The sequence below is a fragment of the Sesamum indicum genome, linkage group LG12 (assembly GCF_000512975.1).
Source record: "Sesamum indicum cultivar Zhongzhi No. 13 linkage group LG12, S_indicum_v1.0, whole genome shotgun sequence".
NCBI lineage: Eukaryota > Viridiplantae > Streptophyta > Magnoliopsida > Lamiales > Pedaliaceae > Sesamum > Sesamum indicum.
In genome coordinates this window covers 3,847,726-3,867,755 of record NC_026156.1, presented here as the reverse complement: position 1 = coordinate 3,867,755, position 20,030 = coordinate 3,847,726, and the positions used below count along the sequence as shown (strand labels likewise).

General features: G+C 37.3%; 4 protein-coding genes across 5 annotated transcripts in view; 1 reads left to right on the top strand and 3 right to left on the bottom strand.

Annotated features, from left to right (window-relative positions):
• Window positions 1-1,072, bottom strand: LOC105175468 (syntaxin-124; the record flags this gene model as incomplete). The annotated part of the gene is given in 2 exon segments (XM_011097914.2): window positions 1-83; window positions 174-1,072. Coding segments are annotated over 2 exon segments (571 nt in total), but the record flags the coding sequence as incomplete, so codon positions are not given.
• LOC105175467 (B3 domain-containing protein Os07g0563300) lies at window positions 1,479-10,123 on the bottom strand. Its single transcript, XM_011097913.2, has 14 exons — window positions 9,645-10,123; window positions 8,714-8,795; window positions 8,547-8,645; window positions 7,566-7,902; window positions 7,137-7,461; window positions 6,800-6,896; window positions 6,023-6,197; window positions 5,735-5,814; window positions 4,510-4,612; window positions 4,208-4,413; window positions 3,124-3,176; window positions 2,832-2,945; window positions 2,622-2,692; window positions 1,479-2,540 (listed from the first exon to the last, which is right to left on the bottom strand). The coding sequence occupies exons 1-14, from the start codon at window positions 9,761-9,763 to the stop codon at window positions 1,825-1,827; spliced, it is 2,577 nt and encodes an 858-aa protein (XP_011096215.1). The 5' UTR covers window positions 9,764-10,123; the 3' UTR covers window positions 1,479-1,824.
• On the bottom strand, window positions 11,002-14,779 carry LOC105175465 (sphingosine kinase 1). 2 transcript variants are annotated; one of them, XM_011097909.2, is made up of 10 exons: window positions 14,282-14,779; window positions 13,991-14,113; window positions 13,795-13,895; window positions 12,991-13,063; window positions 12,710-12,796; window positions 12,541-12,618; window positions 12,324-12,394; window positions 11,751-12,047; window positions 11,468-11,590; window positions 11,002-11,378 (listed from the first exon to the last, which is right to left on the bottom strand). In XM_011097909.2, the coding sequence occupies exons 1-10, from the start codon at window positions 14,625-14,627 to the stop codon at window positions 11,187-11,189; spliced, it is 1,491 nt and encodes a 496-aa protein (XP_011096211.1). In that variant the 5' UTR covers window positions 14,628-14,779; the 3' UTR covers window positions 11,002-11,186. The 2 variants fall into 2 exon arrangements, with proteins under 2 accessions (XP_011096211.1, XP_011096212.1); XM_011097910.2 differs by lacking the exon at window positions 14,282-14,779 and having other exon boundaries at window positions 13,661-13,895; window positions 13,991-14,038.
• LOC105175464 (calmodulin-binding protein 60 C) overlaps window positions 16,544-20,030 on the top strand; it is a gene marked incomplete in the record, with an annotated part of 5,268 nt that continues 1,781 nt past the window's right edge. The window contains 7 exon segments of the mRNA XM_011097908.2: window positions 16,544-17,025; window positions 17,646-17,721; window positions 17,907-17,965; window positions 18,332-18,825; window positions 18,924-19,084; window positions 19,175-19,378; window positions 19,841-20,030. Coding sequence (XP_011096210.1) covers window positions 16,910-17,025; window positions 17,646-17,721; window positions 17,907-17,965; window positions 18,332-18,825; window positions 18,924-19,084; window positions 19,175-19,378; window positions 19,841-20,030 — 1,300 coding nt within the window.

Below are 20,030 nucleotides of genomic sequence, written 5' to 3'. Positions count from 1 at the left end.
GGAGAGCACTCTCTGCCGCGTCATTGGCAATCAGATTGTCGATGGATTCTGCTGTTGCTTTCTCTCGCGTGATTGCGAAAAACCTGTAAATCAAGCATGATAATTACTCATGTAATATTGGCATCTGAAGAACTAATCTGAATTTTCGTTAAAATTGGACATCCTCGGCGTACCTGGTTTCAATGATTTGCCTGTGGTCGGATTCCAATTGGGTCCTGAGCCCCTGGAAACTGCGCATCATATGCTTGAGATCTTCCCCCAGGCTGGAGATCATGGAGGCCCGATGATCATCGGAGGGATCAGGCCCATTTCCGGTGAGCTTCCGCTGGGCGGCATTGGCAAGAACGAGGCCGTCAAACTTCTTATTGATTTGCTTAGCCAGCTTAAGGAGGTGATCCAGGTCCATATTCAATTGAGCTCGAAGCTCTTTCATGGTTTTGGCATTCTCCGCCATCTTAATCTCTTCATTGCATTCCCCCAATCTGCTGTAGAGCTTCTCCATGTTCTTCATATCGTCCCTCACATTGTCAACCTCCTTGGAGAACATGTCAATGCCGTATGGGTCATTCCCATGCCCCCCCCGCTCAATGTCATCCATTTTTGGGTGGTGGTTGTTGTGGGCGTCGACGTAAATCTTAAAGGAGCCATCAAACATGTCCATTTTTCCAGGCACAGAATAAATCTATGGCCTTGAATTTGGGGCAAGGAAAACCTGCTGGGTTTCTCGCCTTGTTTGATTTCTTCCCTCAAAGGACGAGGATTACCGGGGATTCATCATCCCCTTCGCCCTGGATGTTGAGATGAAGAGAGAAGAGAAGACGAAGAAATGGAAATAACCAGAGAGAGGGTCTTTTGATATTTTTTCGAGTTTTGCTTTGCCTGGAGGATCGCATTTGGCTGTGCAGTCACTGCGGAAACCTCATCACAACCAAGCTTTTGTCCACGTTGGAAACCTGGCCTCCATTTTCTACAACTGATGGACTTGATTAAATCAACTTAGGACTGGATTAACAATTTAAATCTAATCTGGACAAAAGCTTACCATCTCCTCACTCTCAATGTTTTATGTATCTTCTTCAATAAAGTTTGTGTATTACTACTCTTTCTCTCTTCTATTGTTCCTCTTCTTTTTTAGTTATATTACTCCATATAATTAAATCTTATTCCTTTTCAATAAGTATATTAAATTAACATACAAAAATTACCAACTGTATGTTAAAAGTTAAATATATAGATCGAACCCGCAAAATAACACGAGAAGAGTTATAATCACATAGAGTTCATTAATTTGGAAATGGAGACCATTCTTAACAATTTTAATTAGGTCAAAATTATGAGGCCTTAAGTCTTCATAATCGGCCTATCAAATTGAACTTGCGACATAAGAAATTTGAGAACCATTCCATCGTACATTCTTAGCCATCCACTCAAAACCATACAGGCCGAAATGAGTCAGGGTTTCAGCAAAGAGGCAGCCCTGCGCAAAGAATCATGTAGCTGCATTCCACTAATGAACGAAATCAAAATACTTAGACCAGATAATTTACAACCAGTTGGGTTATCTTGAGTCCTTAATCCTAGACATTCTGCAACGAACCCTTGCTTCTGGAAAGAAAAAATAGGATAACCGCTAACTGTGCACATCTATCTGCTAAACTAATGGTTTTGCAACCTTCAATTCCTACCTTTTTCTCTATGTACAGCTTTTTTACCAAGGCAAAGCAGATGAGAGTAACAAAATTTCGACTCTGCCAAAATACTTCCTAAAATCAGTGATACTCGGCATAAGAGTACCTCACCAAACCCAAGTGATGTGGATCTGATCTAAACAGTTTTCTGATGACTGCTGTCTAGGGCCATGCAACTAATGAAATTCGCACCTCCAATTCCATCCTGCTGCATCTGCTTCCCAACTAAATCTGCAATAACATCAGAGCCCAAAGATCTCTGCTGCCGGAAAAACCTGTCTGCAGAACCTGGGAGCACGTGCTTCATGGCTCCAGAATCTGAGCTGGGTGACAACTCTTCCTCCCGATCCGGCTGGATATTAAGGTCTATTTGACCTTTCAAAGGTGATGTTGAAGATTTTCTACCATTAGCTTCATCAAGATAGCCCCATTTTCCCATCTCTTCCTGATTTAGGCCACTAATTCCAGCGTCAGTGCCAGCATGTGTATCAACAGACTGCAGTTTTTCAGGTGATTGTTGCCATTGCAAGCTCTGAGATGAGGAGTCACCTTCTTTTTCCAATTGTTTCTTCTCACGCCTCTCCATCAGAGTTCTAAAACGACGCTTCAATGAACTACAAACAACGCAGTCACAGGATTGACTGTGCTTAGAGCCCTTCCCACTGGGAGGTTGAAGGCAGACAATACATGTGCAGCCAGGTTTATGACGTGGGTGTTTTGTCCTGCTCTCAGATGAAATTGGAAGGCCCTCTCCCTCCCCTTGGATAGCTAAATTAGCAAGTGCATCAAGTCCTTCCAGAGCAACAAACAGATCTGCATCCTGGTCAGTGATGTCCTCTTTTCTAGAAGCGTCTGCACAACATTTGGAGAAAAATTAGTACCCATTGGACGGCAAAATCAGTAATGCTGCAGGAGAAGAAAAGGAAGGTAGACCTTTATTCATGGCAGGTAGCAAATGTTCAAGCTGTTCTTTTGTTAATTCCTCATCAGCTGAACACAAAGATCTGATGCAGAAAGTAAGAGAAGAAATTAAGAAACCTCATGAACTACTCAAAAAGTTGAAATCATAGACAAGACTCCGTCGAGAAGTGAGATACCAACAGAAAGAAAGTCAATATTAAGAATAGACAACTCCTGCAATACCTGTCAAGGTCCCATACATTCTCTGAACAGATCCACCTTGAAGGAAGAAGAGCATCTGCAGGCACTTTACGCCACTTAAAACAGTCCTCACATTGGACCCACTGTATCTTTTCACTTATAAAAGAATAATAGAATGTCAGTATTTCTTTGTGCAAGATAGGGAGAGTTCATAAAAAGAAATAATAACAACAACAATAATAATATGAGAGCGAGAGAGAAAGTGAAGGATAGCCTGGATAGGAGAGAGGTAAAAAGGAATGCTGCAGCTACTCACAAAGGCAACGCGACTTACCCAAAATGATCTATCCCCAAAATAGTAGGCCTTCCAATAACTGGTGCAGCTTCCTGAAAGAGAGAACCAGATCAGGAAGCTAGAGGAAATGAAATTTCTCATGCTTTATCATCAGTCCTGAAGCTCAACATGGGGATAATAAATATGCATCAGAAACCCAAAACCATAGACACCAAGAGACTAGACGTTATTCAAACTATATTCTACAGTTTACTATACAGAAACTTAAGCCTTTCAAGAAACTACAGAACAGAAGTCATAAATTCCAATCATAAGTTCAGAATTGGAGTCTACTTTCACTGAACAAGTTAAAGAATAACAGAATGCACTATGTGGAAGTCGGAATTGAGGACAGAACAGTCAAAAGCACACGTCCCACCTCAGGCCAACAACATGACCCAGGATGTGAATAGCAAAGCAAGCCCAGAACCCAATGTCCATGGGCTTACTTTTAGCTTCCAGGCAACCATGGATTTAGATTTCAGAGGCCACCAAGCTTATAAGATCCAATTTTCCAGATCAGGTAAAAGTGGGAAATCACAGTCACCTCTGGTTGTCAACCCATCCTTTTCATGCTACCTTCCACACTCCAGTAACCCCACCAACACCATCAGGGCACACATCCAGTTACATTTTTCAAACTGAAACTATCATTGGAGTCTCTTTAAAACACTCATCACAAATCAAGCAGATTGAGAAATACAGACAGTAATGTGGCCCCAAAGCTTACTTTATGGTAAATCATTTACACAGCCCAAAGTAACACAAGTTTTCTGTGTACCCAGTCTTGGTTGTTATCTCACAGACAATATAGCTCATCAGAGTTTCTGGGGCGAGACACACACACACACACACATTTATAAGCAAACAATACGATACAAAAACACTCGGTAGATAAAACCAAGCAACAATGTAATTTTAGATATAAATACATGTACCTCAAATTCTGACAATATAGCTCATCAGAGTTTCTGGGGCGAGACACACACACACACACACACATTTATAAGCAAACAATACGATACAAAAACACTCGGTAGATAAAACCAAGCAACAATGTAATTTTAGATATAAATACATGTACCTCAAATTCTTCAAATTCACATCCTTCTACGACAAAGAATGAGGGAACAATTTTTGCAGGTGGGCGCATCAATCCTTGAGCTTCCTTCCAAGTGAGCTTCAGCTCTATCACATCCTCATTGTCAATCCTAAGGCGCTTATTTTTCACACCGAAGTTGCTACTTTTCCTCTTACTATGAATCACAGGTTTATCTTCAAGTATTTTCTCTGCAAGCGATCCAGATTTATCAATTTCAGAACAGGTACTTTCTTGATCTACTCTGGCATCCTGACTGATTGGCTGTAGGCTATTGGATGATTTACCTTTTCTCTGACTGTTTACAGAGATAACATCTCCAGATTTATGTCTAGCACTACCATCCCCTGGATTGGAAGCATCAGTTCCTATTAGAGTAACTTCATCTCCCTGTGAACAAAAAAATAATATTGCAAAGAATATTTCAGAATTGAAAATTAGACTCAGTTTCTAATGATAGGAACCTATAGGAGTATATACAAACTGTGTCTCTAAGGTTGACACAGACAACAAATAAAAAAAAGCTGAAATAACTGTACTAATTCAGAATACATGCATACACATCTGGCAATAAATAAACATCAAAAGATTACGAGATGTTGTCATAGAGACGAAAGCATGAATACAATTGATAGGCCTATACTGTTCAGGCACACAAGAAAAGAGAATGTATTCTGAAAAAGGGTTTAATTATGATAACATCCAATGTTGTCTTTCTTTTGGAATATTCTAATTAAAATTGCCACAGTGCAATGACTAGAATTGACCTCAAAATAGATGGAGGACGTAACTTGACTATAAATCAGCCTTGAATAATAATAAACAAAAATTAGATTCAATCCGAAGATATACAAATAGAAATCTAAAACTTTAAAGAGTATAAGCGGCCTCTACCTCAAGAAAAGCATAAATGACATACAAATCTATAAATTTTGGATTTAGTACCTCAAACTTGAAAAATCATGATATCTTATATATTTATTGTTCAATAGGCTCGTCAATGGCTATATGTGTGTACTCTACTATGAATAAGAAAAAAGGTGGATGAAGGTGAAGGAGTGGTTTTCTGCCACAAAGTAGCATAAAAGGGTGTTTCTCCCACATTTTTAGCAAATAGTTCTCCAATTTGACTTTGGGTACTTCTGGTTCAATTTTCACTATTCAAATTGTTGAATATTCCGGTGTCCTCAAAAAGGAGTCATTCTCATTTTGTTGAAAAATATTGAGCTGAATTGATATATGGACTTGATGGAGGGATCATATCAATCAGGGCAATGATTAGACATGTCACATAACAAAGAGGGGAGAAAGTTAAACAATGTGTATGAATGGGGTTATAAAGCACACAATCGACTTTCAGCAGCCACGCTGCTTACTTGGTCTCTTCATCAACACAGGAAATCAGGACCCTCCCCGGTCATGTGATGACTGAGAACTTATTCTGTCTAATTGACCACCAACGACAAGTAACCGAGATGTGTTGTTTGTATGTAATGTTTTAGTAGGACAAACCTGATCCGATGATGGAATAGCTGAAGCCTTTCTGCCGCCCATGACCAACTTTCCTTCTGGCTCCAGCCTACTAAATGTCACTGACAGAAGATATCCTCAAATCATTTTGTAAATTTAAGACGATGAATAGAGCAATAAACTTGAGTCAAAAAGAGTATTACAAATGCATCACATGGATGTGCAAATAAAATAATTAAACAGCAAACTATGACTGCATTTGATGGCAAACAAGCAAATCAGCTTTGAACCAAGCAAACCAGGTGATAGCAGGAAAAGAAATATTATTACCTACATCACCAGCTTGCAGTTGCATTGATTGTATACAAGGAGTAATTCCTTCCAGGACATACATTCTGCTGTTGTTATTCGGCCAAAATCGAAACTGAAATACCCATTCCTTGCCTTTCACATCCTGTACTTTTAAAGGTAAGCCTTCGGGCTGAGAGATTGGTGGAAAATAAGCCTGTCAATAACAAAGTAAGTAAATTGTGGTATTAGGAATCTATACAAGCATGGTTTACACCAAATAAGACCTGCAAAGTATCTTAAGGGTCAAGTTTCCTCTAAATATGTAAATAACAAAGGACTTCCTAAAACCAAATGTAGAGGACCAGCATATAAATTCAAAGGCCATTACACATCACATATGCAGTACAAAAAACAGATTATCCAATTTCATGTGAGTCTTTGCAATTTAAATTAATGGAAGAATACACGTTTAGTCAAAAAACAAACTCTAGATATAACAAATTGCAGAAAATCGCAAAAAGGTTACATTATCAGCACCAATCATCAAATTTATAATTGCAAGCCCCTTTGACATTTTATATCTGCATTGGTAGAAGGTTTGTTCAGATTATTCCAGGGATTTGATTAAGATGGGGGACATAGCAGACCTCAATTTCAGAAACTAAAGGTGCCCATGTATACCCAAGTTTGAAAAAGAGTAAATCTAGTGCTGGAAGATGCATAGAAAAGGTCACATTTCAGCCTGAACCACATCTGGACATCTAAAGTTTGAACAGTTTAAAAGAGGGTGAAAGCACATAATACATAAGTACTCACCTCTGCACACTTTTTTGGCAGGACTAAGCGCCCGATCCGTCCGGCATCACTAGCACTTAACATTTTCTCAAACAACGGAGTAATAACTGACTTTGAGCTAAGAAGAAGCTAAGGTGAAATCTAAGTATCAAAAAACTGCACATGCACAGCACTTAGTGTCAGGGCATGCCCAGCTCCACTGATGTTGAAAGTTCAAAAGGGTCATTCATGCAGGTCTTACTAGATGTCACTCGACAAATCAGGAGCATAAAGTGAAAAAACAGGAGTTAGATGAAATCTTCTTACGATCATTGAGAGAAAAACTATAATCATGAAAACTGCTACAACAATAGGATACTCGCTGGAAATTTGTTGAAGCTCCTCATTAGTTATTTGAGGGCGATAACGGGGAAGCAACTGGTTTCGGCCTCGCCCATCTCCTCGAGCCTTTCCATTACGTATTTGAGACTCGCCAGATGAGTCCACTACAATGTGACTGACCTGTCTGCCGACAGGACTTGAAACAGCTGATGGTTGTGAAATAATGGCAGAAAGCTGGGCATCATCCGTTATTTTGGATGAAGAAGCTCTGGCACTCAAATTTGACGTAGAAGAATCATTTTTAAGGAATACTGGCTTGAAATCATTCACAAAGGGATAAGGTTGCTCCTTCATATCAAGTCCTGCAACAAAAGAGTAAACAAAACTGAGCTCGGGGACAATCCGAGGGGAAAAGAAAAGGGGCAGCTAAACCTAAATTCTTTTCTTAACAAGTAAATAAAATTACCAGCATTTCCATTCTGAAGTGTTTCAGATGGGCCAAGTCTCAGCTTTCCATTAACAAATCTTTCATATGAACGCTCTTGTTTCATCTCAGGTGAAGCGTTAGATAATCGCTCACAAATGTGATGCCTGTCAATCCCACCTGATACATCAATTTCAAAGGGCATCCTTGACTGCACATTAGATTGGGTATCAGGACGACTGAACAGACTGGGAGCCTGACGCCATGGTACCGGACCTGACCCAGCTATTGCACTCCAAGTTTTCACAGAGAGGTCCTTCATTCTTTCAGGCTGTGAGGGAAGGAAATGCGAAGGTGGCGGCCAGGCCGGATTTGGGGTCTGAAACATTGTTAAGGTAAATAATCAGCAACTGATCATTCCAACATTTATATCATAACGATATCGAAGCATGCAATTAAGTTTGCTGAAAACTCCAAGTACCCTCTGCTGCTGCAACATAAAGAACTTCAACTGCCCAGGAAGGCATTTGAAACTAAATTTCCTGTCGTCCTAGGTATTCTAAATTATATGACCATATTCTTCTAACATTCACCAATAACATATAAAATTCATCCGGGTGGACTTTGTTCTACAAGCTACATTGAAAAAACCTGTTGCATTTCAGGTCACAATGTCCTACACCGAAACTCGTCTAATTTTATTGAGGATATATAATATACCAACCCACCCACCCAAACCGCATCCTGTCCCTGAACGGTGAAAATTAAATTAAAAGGAAAAGAAACAATCAAAATCTAGTTTATTAAGAGAATATTTCAGTGTACCAAGAATGCAACTCCAGCAATGGTTTACAATATCAATGGTATAATAAATTGAGTTTAATATGCAGCAATGTTTGAAGAGCTATATATCCAATTCAATATATTTTGAAACACAAGGTGTAAAAAGCAGAAGGGAAGACGTGGAGCAACCAAGGGTTTTCAACATGAGACAAAAGTAAATAGAGAACAATGTTATCTTACCAAAATGTAACTTTTTTTGGCACATGATAGGCATTCTATTCCTCCTGCATCCAACAGTACGAACATATGGAAGGAGACTATACATCCGCAATGTATTTGCTGCAAGAGAATACATGGTTCAATATTTACACGTTATCCATACTGCAAACAAGTGGATGCCACATTACCTTTCCACAAGATTCACAGCATCTCCACCCAGAAGAATTCAAGTGGAATGTCTCACAAAAGTTTCCATCCTCGTAAGCAGAACTAGATTCACATTGAAAGAAAGTGCGTTAAGATCACGCAAAGTTCAAACAATCTGAAGATCTTCCATATAAATTGAAGCACAAGGCAAGACCTAACTTAAGTTAAAAACCTGATACATATTCTCATTTCAGAAAAAATAACATGAATCCTTCACCACCCCAAAACTATTCATCCAACAGAATTGTAAAAACTCAGTAATTTCTTAACAATTTCAACGGCCACTTCATGTCGTCAATTTTGCACCAAGTTCGCCGGAGCCATATGTATTTGAAGTTTAAACTAATAATTCGAGTACTAATAATATCAAAGCTCAGGCACAAACCAATAACATACTTACAGCAGATTTCAAAACCCAATTTTCATCTCTAAATCATGCTATAACCATGTAAGCAAGGAAGACAAGTCAATGAACAGAAATGCCCTGCTTTGTTATTATTAACTTTCCTTTTATAGCTTACACCTCACAATCCACCCCCATTACTCTGTAAGAGTATAACAAACATTATCAACTTATATTTAAAAAAAAAAAAAAAGAAAAGCAAATTTTAGACTCCCTGGTTGGCAATGAAGTTGCATTGCAATTACTCAACCAGGCAAAAAATAGCAGACTCTAAAACACGATCCATTCAAGAGATTCCTAACACACTCCAACCTCCACTTCACACCTCCAGACAATGGAAATCATACTCGCTGAGCACCAAATTTCCTCCTCTTCCACTCAGAAACGAAGAAACTCCAAGGATCCAACTTTATAATACCGCTAAGAAATTACAAGTCAAACAAACCAGGAAAAGAGAACAAAAATAGAAAAAGGAAAAAAAAAAAAAAAAAGAGTGGAAACTCTCTTACGCGCAGCGATCACAGAGGTGAGCGTACTCGCCAGTGCGGCGACGCCAGCCTCTCCTCCACTTATCCGACGCCTCCTTGCAGTTGGAATTGAAGCACACCTTCGTTGTTGAGGACGACATCACATACACAAAACCCTAACAAGATACAAACGCCTGTATCTACGATACGGACAAAAATAAATACTTGTTCGGTTAGTTCGAAAATAAATTCAGCAGTAAATTTCCATGGTCAGGCGTGGTATCAACAATTAAAACCTGAAACCCTAGATGAAGCTAGAGAGAGAAAGAGCGAAGATATGACAAAAGATGACATGAAAGTCATTTGAAAATCATCACAGTAAGGAGGGGGCCATGGTGGGAAGGGGTTTTAGAGAGAGAGAGAGTGACGCAGAAGTGAGCAAGAGAAAGTGAGTAATATATATAGTAATATGCATATATCTATCTATGCGTCTATGTATTCTTCTTGACTCAACTATAATAATAAGAGAAAGTGAAGTGTTATATATAATCTATGTTAGTATTGTGTGTGTGTGAACGGGTTTGAAAATAGACGTTGGAGTTGCTGAAATTTTATGGTACTTGACGTCGTCGTTTTCGGAATCTTTTGATGAATTGTTGCCGGCTCACTTGCTGTCATCCGTTTGCATGCTAATGAAACTAAGTTCTCTTTTTGTTATTTGGTACTTCCAAAAAAAGAAAAAAAAGGTCGTTGAATTAACTCGTTTTGAAAATTAATAAAAAAAATTCATTTTTGAAATATAAGAAAAAAAATATTAATTTATTTAACAGAAATAAATTTATGATATTTGGTCACATGAAAAATAAATAATCAAAACACCAGTATATTAAGAATTTTAACAATCCAATATTTACTTAACATAACCATACAAAAATTAGAATGAAAAAAAACAATTAAATGCAAATCATTAAAAAATAATTAAAATTTCAAATTTTAAATACTAATTTTGTTTATTAAGAAAAAAATAAATCTTTTGAAGTTGGACCCATTTCAAATTTCAATTGAATTTAGTTGGGTTGGGTCCAGATGTTTGGTTTCCATCCCATTTGGGTGGCCCATTTAACTTAAAATAAATAACCTTATACTTCCCTATTTTATACTTTTTCTATTTAATGTAACATTACCTCTTTTAGATTTCGACCAACTGTAAATTTAATTTTTATGTCAACACTGTCTTAGTTTCTGAAACCTTTTCACGGGAAGAATCCCAACTAGCTGATTCTTATACACGACCACGATCATGAACGTCATCTTTCCATGTGTGAGCATTGTTAAATCAAGGGATAATAAATTTGACCCCAAAAGGTTAAAATTGAATCACGATCAATCACAAGATAAATGCAGCCGCAATCCGGAAAAGAATATATTATTGGAACAAGTCGCGCGCAATGTTCAGCAGAGAAGACACGACTCTCCCAACGCCAAAATCAACTTCTGTTTTCTCTCTCGTTGAGGTTCCACACAAAGAGAGCTCATAAAATATGAGTGGAATATATGTATATCATCTAGAAGATTAAGAATATGCTAATTAGGAGCAAATAAAGTAGCCAAGCCTTGATCTACTTTGATGAGTAGTTTGCCATAACTCATCAGCGACTTCTCTTCCCATTTGTATGCTCCTCTCCCTCTAGCCAGAACCTCACCATCTACATCTATGATACCGCCCTTGGTTGGATCATCAGTTCGTGTGCCCGGCTGCAAAATAAATGCCTTTACCTGTACTCATCGCAGACGCAAGAATCATAATTCCATTGTAACTACATTTTGTACAAAATCTCAGAAAGTGATTGAAACGATGGATGCACCTTGAGGTAAGATACATGTGGGGATTTGACGTGGCTTCCATCGTTCAGTCCAGTCATCAATTTAAGCAAGGAACACTTGGGGCAATCCTTTATCATGACCAGGTCTAAACAACCATCCGAAAACTGCAGATCAATAGGGTAAAAGAGATTAATTTTTCACTCATAACTAGTTCAGTTCGTTACCTCAGATTATGAAAGATGAACACTCAGTCATTTGAGCGGAAAAATAATGCTGAGATACAGGGACCTAAAAGTGGAACTCAAGTACAAGAATCAAACAAACCTCAGCATCTGGGGCCGCCAAAGTATTTTCACCTCCCCATGGTACATTATGAAGCCAGATCGAGACAAAAGGGCCGTCAATCTTCCGCCAGTTTAAACTCTTTATATCAACTTTAGGACCCCGATAACCATACTCCCGAGTGCTAACAGGTCGATCATCAGATGTCATTTGACTCTCGCCCTCGACAATGACTTCCTTTTCTAGATCTAATGGCTCGCCATAAGATTCATATCCAGGTGCTGGCACAAAACATATACTGCCATTATAGTTTCTAAGACCAAATATTCGCTGAAGAGCCTGAAATAATAGAACCTATTGGTTAATAACATAAGAATTTTTCTCAATGCTATGTTTCATAGGGAGCATTTGGGGACAAAAAGGAAAAGATAGCACAGCTTCAAGCCAAAAGGGTAGCAGGGAAAAAAACTAAGCAAAGAACTGGAACAAATTAGCAAAACCGAAGAACTGAGACCAGTAACATGGACGCAGTAAGTTTAGATCAAGTTGAATGGCATTGGAAAAACTCGATGGAATTTAACATGCCTAATCTAGTGCCTATTAACGTAAACTCACATAGAAATCTAATCGGGCGCTTCCCATCCACCTGTATATCTCAGATTCAATATCAATATCAGCCACAAGACCTGCAGTGAACCTCATAAATAAGTATTCATTGTCATAACTCACTAACACAGTCTACTTCAACGTGACATGATTTAGCAATCAGAACAAGCAAACTGAAATTGGAGTAGTTGACAACACTGTTGGATTTAAAGGATTGATCCTATACCCCATGCCAACATTAACAAGCTAAAAAATCTGGTGTCCCCTTGCGATATAGTAGCAACATCCAATGACCGTTTGTGCCCTGCCATTTATAAAGCAAGCTAGAAATGTTTCTCAAATTAAATTTGAAGAATATTTAAAAAAGAATTGGCAACAAAAGAAGAACTCAATACCTCGAATAATAGCAAGAGTAGCATTAAATGGTGAACAAGGTTGGCCACGAGAATCTAGAAGTGACTTCACCATGCCATTTCCAGTTCCTAGATTCAGAAACAGGTGGGGTTTCAACATTTTGCACTTTGCACATTGCACGCAGAGTCTCAAAATAATTAGGATGGTGGACTAACTTATGAAAAGATACACATCATATTCTTTTTAAATATGAATAAACTCCGATTATGACAATCCTCAGATATCAACTTTGGATGTAAGCAATTGACAAAAGAGTCCGTACCTGCAGGTACAACTCCAAGAGGTATCCTTATTGCAATATCCCAATCCCCCCTGACGAGCAGTCCATTTAATACCTACTAAGAACAGTAATATATTAACAAACATCGATGAGGCAAATTGTATTCCTACTGTTAAAATATTACTTGAGGCTTTCAGGTTCTGCCAAATTGGAGTCCTAGGAACTCACATATGTATCATTGCCTGCATACTTTTAATCTCAATCTGAATCTTGCAGGAGAACATTAAGTTGGTATCCCAAGGCCAGAGTCGCCAGACAACCACTACCAAAATCTTATCTCACGGAACCTACAGCAGTTCTACTTTTGATTTTAGAAAGCCGTATGCAATATTAAGGGAAAGATTACTTGACATCTCATCTCGTCCCAATGAGAAAAAATGAGATGGAAGTAATTTGGTAAAGATGGAAAGAGGTTTTTATATGCATTAAGTTATGAGAGGAAGGTTTGTTAATCAGGTAACAGGTGGCATTCAAATTCAAGATATAATTAAGAGTCCCAAACTAAACTGGGATATGAAACTAATTCATGTATAGTATCTCAGATTAGCTCTTGCTACTTTGGAATACACAGATTAAGAATTTTAACTAACACGGCGGCTAAAGAAAGCAACTCATAAACAGACACTGAATCTTTTTAGTTTCTCCCATCTACCTGAAATGCATGTGCAGTTGACTCGCGCTGTCTGCCCAGTTGGAAACAGTAAAACCAGGCATTCATGGGAAGGCTAGTTTGATAAGTAATAAGGTTAATGTCCATCAAAATGTTACCAAAAATGACCAACCAACCTCAACTAAAATTCCATCGCCACTGACACAAACAATTCCATCGTACTTTGCCAGATCCAGCGACTGAACAACCTCCTTTGCGTGGAAGCGGTGCTTGGTTTCTGGAAATAACAGAGTAAATCCAAATGTATCAAGCAGCAGATTTAGGAATCATGACTACCAAAACAAGCAAGGCCGTTCAGTGCCGAGCGCCAACCTTGTATAGTGTACTCGACATTGGCATCATCGAGTAAGGGCTTAACATCACTCACAAAAATCTTGGATGCGGATTTCTTCCCCCCGTATGGATTCACAAAAATGAATAGCCTCTTCGGCCTACCTAAACCCCACACACAAAGAGGACTGAAATATAAATAATAAACAGATTTGTTGAATGATGGTGCAATTAGCATTGCAACCGTTCAGAGTGCATGAGATATCAATAACAATTATCAAAACACGAGAAATATAAAAAAGTCTGATCTATATTGAATAAACAAAATTTTACCAAGAGATTCTAGGTATTCTTGAAATTTTTGAGTCCAAACACGAAGACAATCATCCGATAAAAACTCGAGAGTAAATGTTTTTCTAACGAGGGTGGTTTTGCAACTAAAGCAGCATAATCCAGGCGAAGCCTCCACGATAACTCGAATCTTAATTTTGAATCCCTCAACGGAAAAGCCGAGAACCTGTTTCCCCATTTCCAATCTTCGACCAGGCCACGTCAACTGACCGCCGGCGGAAAAAGTCGCCGTCGTTATACGACCGTTGACCCGTACTTGGTCCGATAGTAGCTCCCCGGTTTCCATTTGACAATGGTCGGAGAGTAATTCTCCCGTTTCGCAATTCATATTCTGTCGATTCACATAAATTCGCACTGTTAGTTGACTGGCTGTTGGTAATTCCTAAGAATAATGTTTTTTTCTTAGCATCAACCCTTTGCCGGAAGGATGATACCAAGAAATTGTTTGGAAATGTAGTTGAGAGAAAAACAAAGTTGATTAGGTTAACTTCATCATTAAATAAACATTTCAAAAAATCATTTTTTTTTTTGAATTGTAATTTAATTTTAATTAAGGAAATTAAAAATGTTAAGAATAAAAAAAATACAAAAGTTTATGAAAGTTAAGAATAGTGGACAATGTGGCAACTACGAGAATAGCGAGAAAAATTAAAAAAAAAATGATAACTTAAATGACATTTATTGATAAATCCATTTTAATATCATCAAATTTATGTATGCTTTATTGTTTTTGTTGATAATTTAAAATTAAATTAATAAGAATAAAGATAATTCTTTTGAATTTTTGTGAATGATTGAATTAATTTTATTTTTTTATTGGAAAATAATAATAATTTGAATAGAATAAATGGTTAACAATATAATTTATAAGTATGTGTAATTCAGTTAGTATTGTTTTAAAAGTTTTTATGTTGAAGTGTTTTGCTATTTATTGGAGTGAACGCGTTTTAATGATAAATTCAGTTGACTCTAAAGTGTCGAGACCGAAGATGCGGAAATTTCTTCGCAACTGGCCCGCTTTTTTATTTAATTATATTTTAAGTTCCTGAAATATTGGTTTTTAGGTGGGAGTGCTTATCTTATCTGCTTTAAACTACCGTTTTATTTCTTCAATTTGTACTATTATTGTTTTTTTGAAAAATTAATTCAAGCAATGATTTATATGAAACTTTGACATATTTGCAGTATGTAGTTGTGTTAAAATAACTTTGAGTCACTTGTATATATAAATAATATATATAAATAACTTTTTAAATTGTATAATTAGGGATATAATTAATATATTTAAAATTTGATACGGTGATATCATTAATCGTTATTTGTGAGTATGGATGTTTTTTTAATATTAGTATAGATAAATGAAATAGGATCTAGTCAAGGCCATCTACTTTTCAAAATAATATTGAATCTATGCTTTATTTTATAATACCATATAGTAAAAATCTACAGTGACTTACAATTAGCATATAGGAGTAGGATATTATTTATTTATTTTTTAAATTATCACCATCACTTCTAACATTAACTAACCGTGTCTTGACTAACTATGGAATGCCAAACCCGATCTCTACACTATAGAGGAGGTTTTCTGCAATTCACCGTGAAACATGGGGCAGCCGATGTCATGACACTTGGCAGGAAGCCAAACTATGAAAATAATCACGTGGGCCAAAATCAAATCAAACAAAACTGATATGCTGTAAGTGACTATTCCTCTCAAGTTGGAATAGACGGCTGTGATCTATTCGTATTGCCGTCCGACTCAAAATCGAATCCCGTGATTTATTGCTATTGACACTCTGCCCAAGTTTTTCAGAGACTAAAGTCAACATTTACAATGTAGAATTGGAACTACGAAGGGAGTCTATGTTGGGTTAATTTCAGCTCTAGTGTAGTAAAATACACTCACAATAGCGTATATACCTAATTTCATTTAAAAATTAATTCAAATTTTATTAAATGATTTATCATTAGATTGTAATGATTATTTCTTCTATTTTAATTTGTTTTGACAAATTACAAATATGTTTAATGGCTAAAATTAAGATTGAAGTTTCATGAATAAATTTAAAGTTATGAGTTTTAATTCCAACAAATATATAAATATTTATCTTATTTTATATTATAATTATTTATGTTTAATTATTTATTATGTTAATATATTGATTTTAATTATATATATTACTTGAATCGAGTATTACTTAAAAAGTTAGCAATTGGGTAAAGCAGAGATGTAGTGCATCCACAGGCAAGTGGGAGTAGTGGCAATAGTGCAGACGTCCGCCATCAGAATAGAAAAGTTGAAAAGCAGCGCGAATTTTCGGCGATGCTCGTATCGAAACTTCGTAGAAACCTCTCACCTCTTTCGCGGCGCGTTCAATTTTTCCCGCTTTTCATTTTCTCTTTCCGCTCCTTTTTATTCTCCTTTTTCACTGTCCAACTCGGAATCTTCCCATGTTCGCCAAAATTTTACTTAGATACAGTTAGCGGTTGCGATATTTTTTCAGGATCAGATCAGATCAGATCTAAACAAGGAAATATTATTTTTCTTTTTACGCTGAATTAATTAATATTTCTGGAGGAGTAGAATTTAGAGAAAGAGATAGAAAGATGCACACTGGATATGTGGAAAGATCAAACGGTATGGCAGCGAGAGAAAAACGGAGTTTGGATCCGAGCAGTAGCCAGGAAGCTCAGCCTGATAGGAAGCGCCCTGCTCTTGCTAGGTAATTTACTGTGCTACACGCTAGCATACGCGCGCTCACACATGCTTAGGGATAAACTATGATTTGTGTATTCATGTGTATAGATGATTTTTGGATAATTAGGAGCTCATGTACACATACAATGACCCGAAAGTAGTTGAGAAAAATTTTGGTTGGATTTAAGTGAAAAGGTGAAAGATCAGCGAAGTTGACTTTTTAAGTGGTTTGCCAGCACCTAATTCAATTGGTTGTTCGTATGTTCCCTGTATTATATCTTGCTCACTACTTGTGCTAAGATTTGATAAACTGAAACGATTTTTGTTGGATATCCGATGGTGGTACTGCTAGAGTATGATGCTTATTTGTAACATAAACGGCTTAGCGGCCAAATTGAGGAAGGTTAGTCCATGTGTGCGTTTTTTGTGAATACTTGAAATGTTTCATAGATGTTGTTGCAAGACTTCCCATTATGTCTGTCAATTGTTTAGTGCACTAGTCTAACATTGTCTCATATAGGCGTAGTCAATGTGCACTATTACGCACCATTCAAGTTATCTTATCTTTAGAAGTGATCTGATAGTTTGTCACATTTTCAAGGTTTGGTGAGGCATTTTCTAATGTAGGGTTCATGGTTTGTGCAGCGTTATCGTTGAGGCTCTAAAGGTGGACAGTCTACAGAAACTTTGCTCATCTTTGGAACCAATTCTCCGCAGAGTTGTAAGATTGTAGTCTTTTTGAGAAATCTATCATGCAAAAAATTATTTAAAATACTGTTTTTTTTATAATCTTCAGTTGCTCTGTAGATTGTATTATACATTTCTTGTCATCTTATGTTCCAGATGATAATCTGATGCATGGTCATGGTTTGTGATTTCTAACCCTAATGACTTTCTGATTACCAGGTCAGTGAAGAAGTAGAGCGTGCCTTGGCAAAGTTGGGGCCTGCCAAACTAAATGGAAGGTAGGACTTAACCAATTTTTAACTAATTTCATAAATTCGAGTTATCCTTTATTATAATTGGTGCTGTTTTGATAATGTTTCAAAGCAGTACCATGTTTGTATTCCTTCTGTTACATTATTCCTTGATTTTGCTACATCTGCTTATGTGACAAATATTTCAATTTTCCATGAACTTAGTATATCCAAGATTTCCCCCATTTTGTCTCTTTTGATCATATTTTAGTATTTGTGTTTCATGGTCTATCTTTTGACATCTGAAATATCCTTGCCTGCAAGAACACTGTGCTTTGTTGCTTGTTGATGGATGCCAAACCTTTTGTTTTAGGCCGCCCCCGCACCTTGTTAATCTCTACCATAAACATGCAGGGTTTCTCCAAAAAGAATTGAGGGTCCTGATGGAAGAAATTTGCAGCTTCAATTCAGGTCCAAGCTGTCACTACCTCTATTTACTGGTGGAAAAGTGGAGGGAGAACAGGGTGCCGCAATTCATATTGTGTTAATTGATGCAAATACAGGCCATGTCGTAACATCAGGTCCAGAGTCCTCAGTTAAACTAGATATTGTGGTGCTTGAAGGTGATTTTAACAATGAGGATGATGAAGGCTGGAGTCAGGAAGAATTTGAGTCGCATATAGTAAGAGAGCGTGAGGGAAAAAGGCCACTCCTTACTGGGGATTTGCAAGTGACTTTGAAGGAAGGTGTTGGAACCCTTGGGGAACTGACATTTACTGACAACTCTAGTTGGATTAGAAGCAGAAAATTTAGACTTGGTCTAAGAGTTGCCTCAGGTAGTTGTGAGGGCTTTCGAATCCGTGAAGCAAAAACAGATGCCTTTACAGTCAAGGATCACAGAGGAGAATGTAAGCTTATATTTGTCCAAGACGCAAAAGGCAATATAATTTCTCTTACAGTACTCGGCCATTAGGTGGTAAACCTGTGCTTTTATCTGATTTTGTAGTATACAAGAAACATTATCCACCTGCACTTAATGATGAAGTTTGGAGACTGGAAAAGATTGGGAAAGATGGATCGTTCCATAAGAGGCTTAATAAAGCTGGAATATACACAGTCGAAGACTTCCTGCGACTTGTAGTGAGAGATCCACAAAAACTTCGACATGTGAGATAATAACTTGATCTGCTGTCAAATTCATTTTCTTAATCTACTTATTCCTGCATGCTCATAATGAATTTTTACTAATTATTTCAGATATTGGGAAGTGGAATGTCGAATAAGATGTGGGAGGTCCTTGTAGAGCACTCAAAGACCTGTGTCCTGAGTGGAAAACTTTACGTCTATTATCCTGATGAGCCTAGAAATGTGGGGGTCGTATTTAATGACATCTATGTATTGAGTGGTCTGATTGCTGGTGGACAATATCATTCAGTTGATTCTCTTTCCGAAAGTCACAAGGTTAGTGATAAAATAGTAGTGTCAGCGGAGCTGCAATTTAATGATCATTATTTGCAAGTTAGATAATAAACAGGATGAAAGTTTCTTAATACCAAAAATTGCTACTATCATCTTCTGTCTACCTTTTCCAGATTCTCTTTCCTAAAGTCACAAGGTTAGTGATCCAATAGTAGTGTCAGTGGAGCTGCGATTTAATGATCATTATTTGCAAGTTAGATAACAAACAGGACGAAAGTTTCTTAATATAAAAAATTGCTACTATCATCTTCTGTCTACCCTTTCCATCCTTTCTGCATGAAGAAAACTCTAATACCGAAGTAAAGCTAACAACTTTGTGGATTAAATCATTATAAACAGTTATCAGATAGTAAATCGCAGGTTAAGTTTTTGATTTTGCTTTCTGTCACTTCATCCCACATTTTAGTGTTTGAACGGAAAGCTTATATTCATTTCTTATTTCAGGTCTTTGTAGACACATTGGTGAAGAAGGCATATGAAAATTGGATGCATGTCATAGAATATGACGGCAAATCTCTTCTGGGCTATGATCAAAGTAAAAGTTCAAATTCTTCCCAGAATGATCTCAGGATACACATACAAGACCAGCCAAACTCTTTTGACCAGCTCAGTCTACCTAACCTCCCCATCCCAT